We start from the raw sequence: 15,429 nt of genomic DNA on the forward strand, positions 1-15,429 counted from the left end.
GTTTGAGCAGTCTGGAAACATGTGACAGAATCAATAAAACAGAAAAGGCAAGGGATAAGCTGAGAGCAAGCCCCGACATTATCAAAATCAAATTTGTTCAAAGCCAAGCAATTAGGATGAAGTTAAAGAAAACAACGCCCCCCCTCCCAACCCCCCAAACATCCCTGACATTAAAATCAAAAGGCGGCAGGAAAAGCAGCCAGCCCATCCTTACTCCACCTGATCATACACATTATTGTTGGAGGAACTTCAGGATTTGCTGAGTTTGATAGGTGGTAACCTGTTTTTTGCAAGCACATCCCCAAACTGGCCAAGCAGTCATTACCACATGATCGAAGACATCACCAATAACCAAGCTGATAAGCAGAGCGCTCTCTTCCATCTGGATGGGCAACAACATGGAGCCAGTGGGCCATAAGCAGTTAAGGTGTGAAGGAGAACTGGTGGAATAAAAAGAGTGCAAGATGGGGAAAGGAAATTTGGAACGGGTGGTAAAGGGTAAGGAGCGAGCAAAATGGATGGCACTGTGCTTCAAATAAATGAACGAGTCGTAATCACAAAAGAAAAACCATCTTGGTAAGATTCCATAACTTCCCTCGATTCCAGGGTCCCGAACCCCTTCCTCTCTGGACTCACCCTAACCAGTCAGACCCAACTGCTCCTGGACTCTATCTTTACATCCACCACCAAAGGTGGGCAGAGGTTATGCTTTCAACCCTGCCTGTGTCTGTCTATGAACAGGCTATCTCAAAAAGTTGTGATTAGATTTTGGTGAAGATCCGGAACCAGATACGATAATTTTCTTGATTACTCACCGTTGAGAGATAGTCCAAAACTGATACGTAGCACGATATCTCAAAAAGTTATGGACGGATTTGGACAAATCTTAGTGGACAAGATGGGTGTCTGACGAGGACAAACTGATTTGATTTTGGTGAAGATCCAAACCTGAATCCAGGTACGAGAATTTTTTCAAATTTTAAACGTGATCTTTCACCATTGAGCGATGGGGCCAAAAACGATATATAGCACGATATTTCAACACATTGTGGACAAGTTATGACAAAACTCAGGTGATGAGTAAGTTAAGTGACAAGAACAAGGCGATTCGACTTTGGTTTAGGTCCTAATCCAGATCCGGCGCATCAATGGGATTCAAAATGTAAACTGTTCAGCCTGGCGGAGGTATACGCTCTACCGAGTTGCCATTCGAGTTTGCACCTGTGAAGGCGGAGACATTTCGGCAACCCTCGATACCGACTCTACGACCGGACCGGATGGCATCAGCTCATGTGTCCTAAAAACCTCATCAGCTCACGTGTCATTTGCTCGAGGTTATATTCCATCTGCTTGGAAATTCGGCAACATCACTATTACATGAAAAAGTGCAAAAACAGATTCCTGTAACCACAGATCTATCAGCTTACTTCCAATCATCAGCAAGGTCATGGAATCAATCATCGCAGCCGATATGAAATCCTTCCTTTTCGCCAACAACCTCTTCTCAGATTATGAATTCTGATGCAGACCAGGCCACTGAGTTCCCAATGGATGGAGGTCCTCAATGTCAGACATGAGATCAGGGCCGAATCTCAAGACATATCTCACTCAAGCTTTTGATATAATCTAGCATCGTACAAAGCTCAACGGAATCCTTTCATCTCCTCTCCCCATCAGGACTGGAGTGCCCCAAGGAAGTGTTCTGGGCCTAGTCCTATTCCTTATCTTCATCGACGATCTCTGACGCTTTGGAAAATCCTGCATATCTCTGCTGATGAATCCACCCTCTGCCGTGACATCCCGCATCCTTCAGATAGGCAGGCAGCAGCCTCTCCCCTCTCTCATCCGCAGCTTGATGGAATACTGCTCTCCCATCTTGGCTGGCTCCTCTGCCTCACATTTTCCTCAGCTTGACGAGGTGGAAATGAAGGTCTTCAAGATTATTGGAATCTCCCACGATGAAGCTGAATCTATGGGTCTTTCTCTTTCACAATGCAGACAGGTCAGTGGTCTCTCTGTCTTAAAGTTTGCTTCTGTATTCATCTTGTCCATTCCTACCACTCATTCCTCCCAACACCCATTACTTGTCCAAGTCTCCCTCTATATTGTCCTTCAACCCTGCTGTTGGTGTCCCCCCCCCCCCCAATCCCTTTTCCCTGCTGTTGCTTTTGTTTTGTTGCATCTTGATCCATTCTATATTCTAGCTCTTCCATGAGCCTTGATGTTGCATACAAACAAATAAATAAATAAATTAGATGTAGGAGGAAGCCATTAGGCCCATCAAAGCCTGTGCTATTATCAATCTCTGGGTTTTTTTTGTCCATGCTCTATCCTATAAAATGCCGAGCGTCAAGCAAGGAAGCAGTAAGCAGCATTTATAAAAAAAATCTAGTTGGTGTGAATTGGCTGGGGTTTGAACCACCAACCTCCCAGACTCAGAACAGATACTCGAACCATTCCATCACTGAGGCTGGTATTCTAGATCTTCTGTCCTGTATTTGAGCTCTTCCACGAGTCTCGACTTCACACACACACACACACACACACACACACACACACACACACACACACACACACACACACACACACACACACACACACACACACACACACACACACACACACACACAATCTGGAACCGAACTTCGCTTAAAGTTGACCTACTGCAGTGGGAAGTATGCTAAGTTTTCACTTGAAGACGAGCATACTGTCCTGCCTTGCACAAATCCGGCTCCAGATGCACCAGTGTTAAAATGCTGTTGCTCGGTGCTCAGAGTTAATGATCCAACAGCTATTTCATCAGAAAGGGAAAGTGCTTTCTTGGCAAGAGTGGCGATTTGGCTCATTAAACCACCGGCAGGTGAGTGAGTGAATGGAGGCAAGGAGGACAGAAAAAAGTGACCACAGGAGCACAAAGAATGATCAACCTCTACTCTGTCTTCCGTTAATCGTGGTACTGAGTTACAAGTGAACACACATGGCAGTCACCTGCTGCTTGAGCTGCTGCACAAGTCGGTCCTTCTCACGCTTTAGGGCAGCCACTTCTTCCTGGGTTTTCTTCTTCTTGGAGGATGAGAGCTCCAGCAAAGCGATGTTTGCATCCTTCTCACTGATGGCGGCCAACAAGGCTTCCTGTCTGTTTCCACAGTCGTTTAGAGGACACAAGACAAAATATTAAAGTGGTTATAAATCATAAAAAACAATATTCAGAACTGGGTAACAAATCTCGTAAGCAGCAAAAAATACAAAAAGCTAATTCTGAATCATCCACACGCACCAGGTACACGTGAAAGATCCAACAAGTAAGCGTGCCCCCGATGTGTGCATTTCCCAGGCCTCCCCGTGCTGTTCCATAAGGGATAATTTAGCATTGCCAATGACTCGTGGTAAATACTAATCATTACACCCAATGAAGGGTTACAGTGCTGCGGTAAACGTGGCTCTCCCTTTCATCTGCATCATCACTTTACGAAACAGCTGCAATCATGGCGACTCAAAGCCATAGCTGGGTTGAGACGAGTCATCTCGCCGAGGCATTTAAAACGAAAATAGTTTCGCTAGGTTAGCAGGAGCATTCCTTTCTCATGTATCCAATCGACCGTTCATGCAGCAACAGTTAACGGAGATGACAATGCAGGACATCCTGCTATGAAAGGTAAAACAGGATAGTGATTTGATGAAATAAACTTGCCTCTTGGGTTGTCAGGTTAGTGTGGAGTGATGCACACTCAACTATGAGCTATCCAGCCTGGGTTTGAACCTCGGCCTAGCTATAAACTGTCATCATGATGTTTCACAGGTCGGGTGGTTCATGAATGTGTGTGCTGTCCTACGGACGGACATTACTCTGGGCATCCTGTATGCTGGCATAAGTTGGTGGATGCTAAAGATCCCCAGTGTCCTTTATGAAGAGTAGGCGAACTCTATCACCAGCACCCTGAACAAATTCCTGCTCTAACCGAGGGGGGGGGGGCATTGCATCAGCGGAACAGTTACACCCCCAGACAGCACGACAACCAGCAGCCACATACTGCATACAAAAGAAAAGTAAACAAACCATCCTCAACACAAAGCCTTCCCTTCGTGTAGAAAAACGTGTACAATCCTGGATCAATGCTGTACGAGTAGCCATACAAGGAACTTTAATGCAGGAGGAAGCAGTCAGGCCCAAAAGGCCTGCACGATAGTTGACAAATTGTCTGTGCTCCATCCTTTTAAAGCAAGGTTAAAAGCAAGGAAGCAGCAAGTACCATTTTTGAAAGTCTTTCGTACGATTCGGTCGGGGGTTCGAACCGCCAACCTCCCAGACCCAGAGTAGTCGCAAGAACCAGTCCACCAGTTTTGTGCAATTTATGAAAAAAAAAAAACCAATGTCACCCGCAGGGTGACCCGTATCTTGCCAAAAGGTGACCACGTGTGACTTCTTTAAGGTCACACTGAGGTGAACAGAGCTGCTATCCACCAGGAGCGACTCCTCGAGGAATATCTGCCGAGAGATTCCGATGAGAATCGTTCTACAGAGTAACCATGAAAAATATGCGTTTTCCTCATAACGTCACCAAATGACGTCATAATGTCTCAAGCTTGACATATCGGGAAAGCACTCATCGAGGTGTTCAATTTGAGGTACTACACGATATGGTTCCTAAAACTTGAAAATTTGACCTTGGGGTCGAATATGTTTGACCTTAGGCGCTAACCAGGAAGGTCAAGGCCAATCGCCACCAAACATTAATCAGCTGAGCACCAGACCATGAACTATATTCCCATGAAGTTTGAAGACGATCCGATCAAAATTACTCAAAAAATAAGGGTTTCGGCGACTCCCCTGATTTGCGACAAAGTGACCTTGACCTTTGACCTTGACCTTCAAAATTTTATGCGCTGAAAGGGATCTCTATAGGCCTCTGATATGCGAAGTTACAAAAATTTCCAATGATAACTGTGCTCTGCAGAGTGATCGATACGTGATTACAAAAAAAAATAAAAAAAAACATACAAGCTGACGAACATATCTTGCAAAAACTTCGTTTTGGCAAGATAACAAAGTGTGCCAATCATATATTATGAGAGAAGCCGAAACCCCGTCACAGATGGATTCCGTTCATTCAACCACCCTCACCAGCTCACCCACACTCGAGGGACATGGACTGGACAGGGCGTGCTTGCCCCCACCTACTCATCCCCCGCCCCTACCCCATTCCCCCCCGCCTTCAATTTGCTTACCCCCGCCCAAAAATTTAATTACCCCGGCCCCGCCCCTGCCTCTTCACTCCCCGCCCCGTCTCTTGATTCCCCACCGCACTTCCCCCGGCCCCCGCCCCCTGTCTACCCCTCACACTCAACCCTGCCTAATTCACCCCAGCCCCTGCCCACTCATCCCCTGCCCCATCCCCCCGTCTCCCGCTTTCAATTTGCTTACCCCCGCCCAAAAATGTAATTACCCCGGCCCCGCCTCTTCACTCCCCGCCCCCGTCTCTTGATTCCCCGCTCTACTTGCCCCCGGGCCCCCACCCCCTGTCCACCCCCTTACACTCAACTCCGCCTAATTCAACCCAGCCCCCGTCCCATTTCCCCCTGTCTCCCGCTTTCAATTTGCTTACCTCCGCCCAAAAACTTGCTTACTTTGCCCCCCGCCTCTTCACTCCCTGCCCCCGTCTCTTCATCCCCCGCCCCCACCTCTTCACTCCTCACCCTCGCCTCTTCATTCCTCCCCCTCTTCTCAACGAAAAGTGTTTATTCTGCTTCAGAGTTGAAAGTTGACTATTGCCACTATGTGCGATGCACTCTTACAGGTACGAAGTTTCTTTCAGTCCAGGTCACAGTACCGAGAAAATCGTGACGCGACCGTTAGGAGGAGCACAAAATTGTTCCTTCAGTATAAATATATAGAAGATAGATAGATAGATAGAAATAGAAGATAGAGTAGACGCCGCTTTATAAATCCACGGTTATAAAATCGAGCCACCGATTGTGACCAAAATGAGTTGGAACGGAATTTTACATAGAGAAATCCGCCGTTAAATAAATCTACCTGCTTGGCACGTGCGCAGTCTCAACCTCAGCTTGATGTAGTATATGCGCTGCCGCAGAGTGAAAACAAAAAACGCAACAACAACAGCTGGTGACGGACTTGGAATCCCGCAGACCCCGAATCCCAATAGCCAAGGGAAGAAAGCGACGACGAACCCGAGCCGATGCCAACGGCGGCAGAGATGCGGACTGCACTCGCCAAATTGGAGAGGGGACTGCAGCTCTCAGGTTTTGCCAATCCCGATTTCCGCCACGTGACAGATTCAATAAAGGAACATTTGCGCAAAACCTTCCCTCCCAAGCAAGCGACCTTGGAGAGATTCTTTTGAACAATCCCCTTGTCACCGTTTGATAAATCAATGTTTTTGTACCATAAAGCAGTGTTTAACGACATTCGCTTTTTGTCTTATCTATCCAGTAGGTGGCTGAAAATAGGTTCTCCGCTTAATAAATCCAACGGCGTGGTCCCATGGTGGATTTATAAAGCGGTGTCTACTGTACAATGTTTCTTGTTACATTTTTTTGTGTCAAATTCACATTCTGAGGTAGTCACCATGTGCAGAAGAGGATTTTACATTGCAGACGCTATTTTCGAGGAGTGGAATTGGTAATTACACCTCTCAGCAGTAACGTTCTGACGACGGACGAAATGGCGTCAGCGAATAACCGATGATGTCATGACGTCCTGACGCCTCTCAGCTGTGACGTCACACGTCACCATGTAAACGAATGTAAAACGAAAAGTGTTTATTCTGCTTCAGATTTGAAGTTTGACAATTGCCACTATGTGCGATGCACTCTTACAGGTACCATGTTTCTTTCAGTCCAGGTCACAGTACTGAGAAAAACGTGACGCGACCACTAGAAGGAGCACAAAATTGGTCCTTCAGTATTAATATATAGATAGGGTTATAACTCACAATGTCAGGGCCCTGTCACACCTTGACGTTTTAGCCAGCGTATGGCAACGTATCAAAATTGATCTAAAACGCTGGCGTACGCTGAACTATTAATGTTTTTTTTCAGTTTTGGGCGTATATTAATGAGTTGGACGTATGCATAACGTATTAATAATGTACACAGAACGTTTCGATAACTTATAGATAACTTATACCAACGAATGCTTAGCGTGTTGTCGGCGTTCACAACCTATGCCCAACGATAGTCTAACTTATGCATAGCGCGCGGCAGCGTATCGCGACGATCACGTGGCGTAGCCTATTAATAGGCTGCCGCTCAACGATTTAAATGGACGCAGCCGCTCGACGATTGTAATCATAACCAAGCTAGACATCGAAGTGTCAACATCACCATCATGCCGATGAAAACTTTGATGAATGCTGCCAAGAAGTCTCCTGGCCGTGGCTGTGGACGCGGATGCAAGGAGGATCCATCATCACCCACACCCTCCCCATCACGCTTACCTACTACTACTGATATGTACCTACTACTACTACTACACTCACCGACTACTACGACTGATACTACTGACATGGACATCTACTCACCATGGAGTCTGAAACACTGATGGGTTCCTCCTGTGTGAACCCCATTTTTATATACCAATTACCCTAAACGCTGCCAATACGCCATTATACAGTAGCTGTAAGTTAGAAACACGTTCAGTAAGTTCTGTGGTCGGCCGAAAGACGTCAAATACGTCTACATACGTCAATATGCATTTGAGATACGTTACACATAGGTTCAAAGCACGTTACTAATAGGTTAGAAATAAGTTTCGGGTACGCTAAACATTACCTCGACGTATTTTGACTTATGAGTAACTTACAAGTAACGTGTGTCGACGCGTGTCAACGATCGCATAACGTGCCTACAACCTATGGCCAGCGTATGCGGAACGTGCGAGTCATACGCCGAGCACGTCGAAAAATTTTGAGCATGCTTAAAATTTGTCGACGAGCTCGACGTATGCCAGCATGCTCTTAATGTATACAAAACTTACCCATAACGTATTCGATGTGTGCCAGCGTATTCGCCAAATTTTTCATATGTCGGCATACGTTGGCTAAAACGTCAAGGTGTGACAGGGCCTTCACAAATGGACCAACTTGAATATTCAAAGCTCAAACCACATGATGCGGTCAATGCAGATGGTTTGAAGAAGTCACAATAAATAATGGCACAAAATAGATCCTCAAAACTGCAGGTCCATTAGCTTAAGAAAAGTCATGGAATCCATCATCAAGTTCGACATTAAATTCTTCCTTTTATTCACTGGCCTGATCTCAGACCATCCATTTGAATTTAGAACATAATCGCTCTCCCATGGACATGATGTTTAAGCTCCCACAACAATGGATGGAGGCCCTCAATCTCAGACAGGAGATCAGGGCCATCTCTCTCGAAACATCTCGAGCATTCGATACGGTCTGGCACTCCACCTTGCTCTCCAAAACTATCAGCCTTCCAGATCCAAGACTACCCCACATCCAAGGCAACCTCCTCTCATGGGCTTGAAGACTTACTCCACTCTCATTGTGAGCACTTAGCTTGCAACAGGATACTCTGATATCCTCACCCTGTCAAGGCTGGTGTCTTGGACAGTGTATTTGACTAGTCCTGTGGACCATCTTCATCGATGATCTTTCTGATTCTCTGGAAACTCATATTCCAGCCAACGACTCCACCGTCTGTCACAGCATCCATCAAACTTCGGACATGCAGGCACTGTCTCTTTCTTCTCTGCAAACCTTAACAGAATTAGGAGCTGATCGAAGACTTGGAACATTTGCTTCAATCTTGAGAAATCAATATATATTATATATATATATATATATATATATATATATATATATATATATATATATATATATATATATATATATATATATATATATATATATATATATATATATCTGGAGAAAGCCAGCCATTGACCGGGCATTTCTACCAACCTACAATGGCTTCATCCCCAGATCGAATCTTTAAGCTGGCTACCTTGCCTTGATGCCTTGGAGATCAAAGCCTTCAAAATCATTGGAATCTCCCACAATGAAGCTGAATCTCTGGGCCTCTAACTCGCACATTGCGGACAGGCTTGTGAGTGCTCTGTCTTTTACCAACTCCTTTCTGAGCTTTGCAGAGGTAGTCACAGAAGGAATTTGGAATTTGGCGAGAGTACGACTGATAAGTTACCCATCATTCTTTGTGAAAGACACTGTGGAATCTTTAGCATCCACCAACAAATGCAAGAAGACGGGACACCCAATCAAACAGGTTATAGTCATGTCGAGAATCAAATCTAGGTGAAACTATGTTACCAGATTCACATACAATAAGGGGTAGCCAACTCTGAACACTTTATTGTTGCTACTTTTAGACTTGATGTTTGCATGCACACTATTCATCCTGAAGGAGGAGGAGTATGGGTGGTGAAGGTGGTGGCAGGTTCGGGGGGGGTGGATGAGAATATCCATAAAATGTGCACTATCTTTTCGTATCTCATGGGTGTACCATCTCTCAGCACAGTACGACACGAAATAATCGAAAATACAACAAATTTGGTGGCATGATGACCAAAACATGTTGCGTCCCAATATATGACATCAAAAGCATCATGAAGAAAGTTTTCTTTATTTTAAGGACTATATTTTAACCATTTTTGAGTGTAAGTAGTTGTGGGGCAGTGGGACCCAAAGTTGACGCAACAAGCAAGGAGATGAATGGACAGGAAAAGAGGACAGAAAGAGAAGGGAAGGAAAGACAGTAACCTGCAAGTAAGAAGGTAGGACTAATGGGGCATAAAAAGTGATGTTGGCATTGGGGGTGGAGGCAGAGAGGGGCTGTGGGTGGAGAAGAGGATGGGGGTGGGGGTGGGGGATGGGGAACGGTGACATGAGATAGTGGTGCATTGCTTGCTTGAAGCCATGGAGGGAATAATGAGAAGAACCAGTCTGAGCAAGGAGGGTATGAGCAAAAGAGGGATAGTGCAAAATAAGGGTTAGAGCAATTTTGCTGCACAATTGAAGCATCATCATTAAGGAATGATTTGTAAACAAACTACGAACAAAAACCTGAGAGAACTGCTGTAAATAACCAATCCAATAATGTGATATATTAACAGTGCCTCACACACAGTAAATAAACTTGTACTCACTTCATCTCCAGCACCTCCTCCAGCTGACGCCGGCGCTCTGCACGAAGGTTTGTCAAGTGCGCCTCCTTCTCTGCCAAAGACTGCTGCATTGAGCTCAGCTTAACCTGTGCCATCTCCACTTCCTGCCGGGTCTTCTCAAGCATGTTGGTTGTCTCTGTGAGCTGCAAGACATGCCCCTTAATGCTTTTCTCAGGAAGACTAGCTAGCCAATAGCAAAGGTGTGATTGATTAGCCACAGAAGCAAAAAAAAAACAAACAAACAAACAAAAAACCCAACAAAATGAAAGGCAGCTTGGAGGCCAGTAGGTGCACCTGTTTCTGCAACATTGCATGGTTGGCCTCCTGTTGGGCAAGAACCATCTCACGATCAGCCGTTATTTGCACGCTCTCACGCAGCGCATCCTCAAGCTCCTCAATCCGCTCGTCACGCTGGCGTAAGGAATCCTGCAGGACATTCGAAGGAAAACGTGTGGGGAATGGATTGCAAATGCAAACGGAAGTTGGAAAGAATACATATATCTCGTATACCCAAGTTTTCAAGCTGTGCACCAAACCTTGATTACCAAAGTAACACACCTGGAGCACCTGGGAACCATCAGACAGGTTGTCCTCACGCTTCCTTGCTTCTTCAAGCATCTGTGCGCCCTTTTTCTTTTCCACTTGTTCCTTGTGTTTCAAGTTAGCCATCTTCTTGTTGTTGTCCTTCTGCTGCCTGCACAGAACAACCCATATCACAAATTACACTCTCAAACAATCAATCAATCACAACACCTTATACATCAACAATTCATCCCGAATGCCTGTCCCAAAAATTCCCGTCCTGAAGTCTTTTCATCAAAACAACGCGATAAAAGTTCAGGGAGTTAAACGGCAAGTCTTCTTTACATTTTGGCGGAAAATAAAGTTCGTCGATTTTCTTTTTCTGTCCTTTACAGGAGTGAGGCTCATGGAAGAGCAAGGTAGAACCAATCGTGGGATAAACATCAGGGATAAACAATGAATGACCAGGGAGAGAGGAGAGAGGAGAGAGGAGAGAGAGAGAGGAGACACTGAAACTAGCAAGTAGGATTGTTGGGTTAGGAAGGGTTAATGGGGGAAATAATTATCATGGGAAAGAATTTGGGATGACAAGAGATTGCGGTGCACTGCTTACTTGAAGCTCTGGAGGGAGAGAGTGAGACAGAACAGCCTCTGGAAGGTGGTTCCATCTCCCTCCAAACAAGTAAACTTTTTGTTGACCACAAAATGCACATTTGTTTTGGCTAAGAGCGAAAAAGCTTGTTCCGTTGAGCACAAGAACGCTTCGTTTTTGAAACTCTCCGATAACACCACATATCCGTAGGTTTCTGTCTTTATGATGCAATTTTACTTGAAACACATCTGCATCCAATTTATTCGTCATCCAAAATTCCAAATGAGATGCGTATGTACTGATGATACTGGAACAAAGGCCTATGATAATGGAAGATACCATGCAAATGGAACAGCTATCTTGGAGTCTTATTTGAAGAAAAGGTACGATTGTGCCACCTGCTGGAACCACAACAAACGGCCGTTATAGCTGGAAGCAATTCCATCAGGAATTAAACTCTGGAGAGGTGAATGTACAGTCAAGTAGAAGATTCAGTAATCTGAAATTGTGAAATGAATATCTACGTTATATGGTCACCTCTTAAGAAAGCCAATACCAACCAGTGTTCAATTTTAATCGATAGCTAGACGCTTAATCACAAGATGGCACGATATACCAGTGGTAAAGGTATATAAATGTTCACAGAGAGGAGTTCTTCTTTGTTGCTGACTCGTAAAATTCATGCATTAATGAATTCCTGGGAATAAAGTCCCTCATGCCGTCTGGAATTGAAAATTCTGAGGAAATGGCCACCTAAGAGGTCAGAGGTCAGACAATAAAGTAAAGAGGTCAGGTCAGGTCAGGTATGAGAGCATGTGCCGGAGCAGCGCGTTGCTGCATCCACTTTCCGTCAGTATTCCAGGGGGCCTCAGTCTAGACATCCCCCAGGCAGATGACTGGCTCATCCCCACCTCCTTGAGATTCCGAGGAGATGGGGATGTCCACATGAGAGTAAAGAGGAAATGGGATAATAGGAGTTTCCTTCCAAGAAACTTCAACGCAGGAAAACACCATTAAGTGCATCAAAACCTGCGCTATGGTTGCCAACATAAGGTTGTTTGTCCATGATAAATCATTTTTAATCGCCAAGCATCAAGCAAGGAAGCAGCAGATACCATTTTGAAAGTCATTGGTATGACTCGGCCGGGGTTCGAACCGCCAACCCCCCAGACTCAGAGCGGACGCTCCAGCTATTATGCCACCGAGTCTGGTTGAAGATGAGTTTAAGCGATGGAAGCAAAACAAATTCTGTGATATTAAAAGCAGATGAGATATAATTGCCAACAACAAAAAAAACAAAACTCATTTCGAAATGCAAAATGGTTGCAAGCTGTTTTTTTTATACGACCGAACGGCACTTGTTGCGACACAGAAAAGAAACCAGGGATTAAGGATTATATCAGTGGGAAAAACAAAGGAATGCTCTACTTCTACTGACCTGGGAGACGAACTGGGAAGAAGAAGAAGAAGAAGAAGATGCGAAAGGCACAGAAAGCAAGAGCAAACACAAAGGTACCATTAGCTGCAGCCATAGACTATGTTAGCAGATGGAAAAGTGAATTAATATGGTACAGTAATTACATTTAAAAACCAGCATGCACAGACAATATTTGTGTACAACTTTCACAATTATCTTTTCTACCCTCATTAACCCTCCCCAAATCCACATATTTCTCAGTTTCCAGTCCTTCCTTCCACTTCTCTGATTGAGAGTTTGCAGCTGTATCCAACTAGTTCACATTCTTCCCCACATCCCTCATTTCTCCACGTTTCCCTCTTACTTGTCCCTCAACCCTGCTGTTGATGGGTCTCCTCCCCTACCACACCAACCTGTCTTTTCACAAATGTTCTGAATTCCTTCCTCAATTCCCACTGCAAGCCTTGCTGCCCCCTTTCTATTTAACACATGGTCATCATTCTGGAAACATTCCCTTTATCCCTTAAATGATTCCCACTGCTTCTGAAATGTAAAACCTTCCTCTCTACCCTACACCGTTCTTCCAGCCATTGGTTGACATCCATTGCTCTGCTCATAGCTTCTATATTGTTTCCTATCCTAGGGAGAATCCCAGAAAACATTACCTTACGACCCTTTGCTTTCACCCACTTACCCAATATCTTGTATCTATTTTTTCAAAACCTCCGAGTAAACTTTCCCTACATTATTCGCACCGAGGTGTACCACAACCAACTTCTTCCTGCCGTGACCCGATACAATATCGTTTACCCTTCCGTCAATGTCCCGAACTCCCGTTCCTTCAAAACTACACAGAATTATATGTCTAAAATCCTTCCTGCAGAACGAAGAATCTACATATTTAATAATCACATCAACCACAAAAACGATCTCCCATACCTCATGTCGACCAATTTCTACCTCCAATGCTGCCTGCACCCCGCTACACCTCCACAACCACCTGAACCTCCACAACCACCTGCACCCACGGCACCTCCACAACCACCTGCACCCACCACTACATGAACCTGCTGCACCTCCACCACCACTGCTGCACCATCACCACCTGTCCTCACTTCCAATATCCTCAGCAACCTCACTCCACAACCGTAACCAACTATTATCTACAAATTTCTCACATTCTGCTACTTGCTGCAAATAATTATCGATGCATTCCTTCAGCCTAATAATAACCATCCTCAAGTGGGCCATTTCCTCACACTTCCTACAACAGTAAGAACCCGCTGCTTCTCCTATTGTTGATACAGTCCACATTGAGCAACTATTACATTTTATAAACTCCTTTTCCTTTCTCCTTCGGTCTCTATTCAAACCCTTTTTTTTTTTAAATCTCCATACTCTCCCAAGGCCCAAACTAACTTAAATGCTAAACTGAACACGAGGCCTCCCCTTGCTTCCTTCAATAAATTAGCACAAATACCCACTAAAACTGTTATGAACACAAACACAGCTTTATAAATACAGTTCCACAGCCCCGACAAATCACGATAACAAAATACGCAAAACAACACAAAAAAAACACTTGTTTTGTTCTGGTCAAGCTTATCCGCTTGCGAACTACAAGAAGTGACGTCCTCACAGTTGTTGTAATTCTAATCCATTGGTTTGTTTATAAGCTTTGAAACGTTGGGTGAAAACGACAAGTATTTTCGTACCTTCATGGAGGGGGGGGGGAATAATTACCGTACAAAGAATTCTGTTTAAGCAAGGTGGCAACCTCAGGCATCTAACGCAAGTTTTGAAAATGAGGAAGACTCACCCCTCTAGTTCAGCGATCTTCTTGTCTTTGTCGTGTTTCTCATTCTCAACCTCTCGCAGGATGTCTAAAAGGCGGTCGACTTCTGCCTGCGAGCGAGCCACCTCCTGTCGTGCCAGTACCAATTCCTGCTCCAGTTCACGCACTCGCTCCCCCAGCTCTGGGCTGCTTCGGGCCACGTCTTCTGCCTCCTGCGACTGCACAAAAAAAAAATGAGGTTTCAAGTTTTATAACATTACTTTTCCTTCTACAAAAGCAAGCTCCAACACCTCCGATTACCTTTCGAAGGTGAGACTCAAGTTTGCTGCATTCCTCGGTCTTATGTTCAAGAGTAATTTCCATCGTCTTGAGCTTGGAGTCCTTCTTCAAGCCAGATGAGGCAAGCGATGATGCATGCTCTTTTATATCCAGTAGTGAACTCTGGAGAGAAGCACGAGACAAAAATGGTCAAATGTGTATACAGCTCAGCATGTCATGACTGATATGATCAAAATGGTCTTAAAAGTTATAGGAACAGTAAGAAGAACAGTGGGGGGGGGGGGGGTTGCAGGTCAGATCCCTCCAACCACCAATAATCATCTCTCATCCAGAAAGAATAATGCACGATGCTGGAGAACTTGGTGTTTTATTTTTTTTCTTCACAGAGCAATATATCTCGGCTAATACAGCCACTTTCAAGATGATGTATTTCGCCCCCACAATACTCAAAGTCGGCACCCATGTGCAGAAAGCCTAGGAAACAGCGGCGTTCAGGGCATCATAAAAGTATATTGTGTGGGAGATGAGGATCGTCACCTAAAATGGCTCATAAAGCTTCTCAAAGAAGCCGAAGATACCTCGAAAAGTACCTGAGAGAAAGGGTTGTGCCTCTACAGAAGGAAAGACTTGGAGAACTTTCTCAGCTCGCAGAACAG

At 44.8% G+C, this 15,429-nt stretch overlaps 1 protein-coding gene across 5 annotated transcripts in view; it reads right to left on the bottom strand.

Moving 5' to 3' along the window:
* The window catches only part of LOC147013847 (ELKS/Rab6-interacting/CAST family member 1-like), a 127,439-nt gene that overhangs the window by 20,324 nt on the left and 91,686 nt on the right, over positions 1 to 15,429 (bottom strand). For 3 of the 5 annotated variants that reach the window (XM_085851129.1, XM_085851130.1, XM_085851133.1), the window contains exons 13-19: positions 14,795 to 14,935; positions 14,519 to 14,712; positions 10,727 to 10,862; positions 10,463 to 10,594; positions 10,151 to 10,311; positions 2,989 to 3,136; positions 326 to 382 (exon numbers count right to left, since the gene is read on the bottom strand). In XM_085851129.1, the coding sequence (XP_085707255.1) occupies positions 326 to 382; positions 2,989 to 3,136; positions 10,151 to 10,311; positions 10,463 to 10,594; positions 10,727 to 10,862; positions 14,519 to 14,712; positions 14,795 to 14,935 (969 nt within the window). The remainder of the gene's footprint in view (positions 1 to 325; positions 383 to 2,988; positions 3,137 to 10,150; positions 10,312 to 10,462; positions 10,595 to 10,726; positions 10,863 to 14,518; positions 14,713 to 14,794; positions 14,936 to 15,429) is intronic. The other 2 variants (XM_085851131.1, XM_085851134.1) reach the window with 1 other exon arrangement.

This window comes from Eptatretus burgeri, chromosome 13 (assembly GCF_056783735.1).
Source record: "Eptatretus burgeri isolate ZD-2024b chromosome 13, Ebu_testis_v1, whole genome shotgun sequence".
Classification (NCBI taxonomy): domain Eukaryota; kingdom Metazoa; phylum Chordata; class Myxini; order Myxiniformes; family Myxinidae; genus Eptatretus; species Eptatretus burgeri.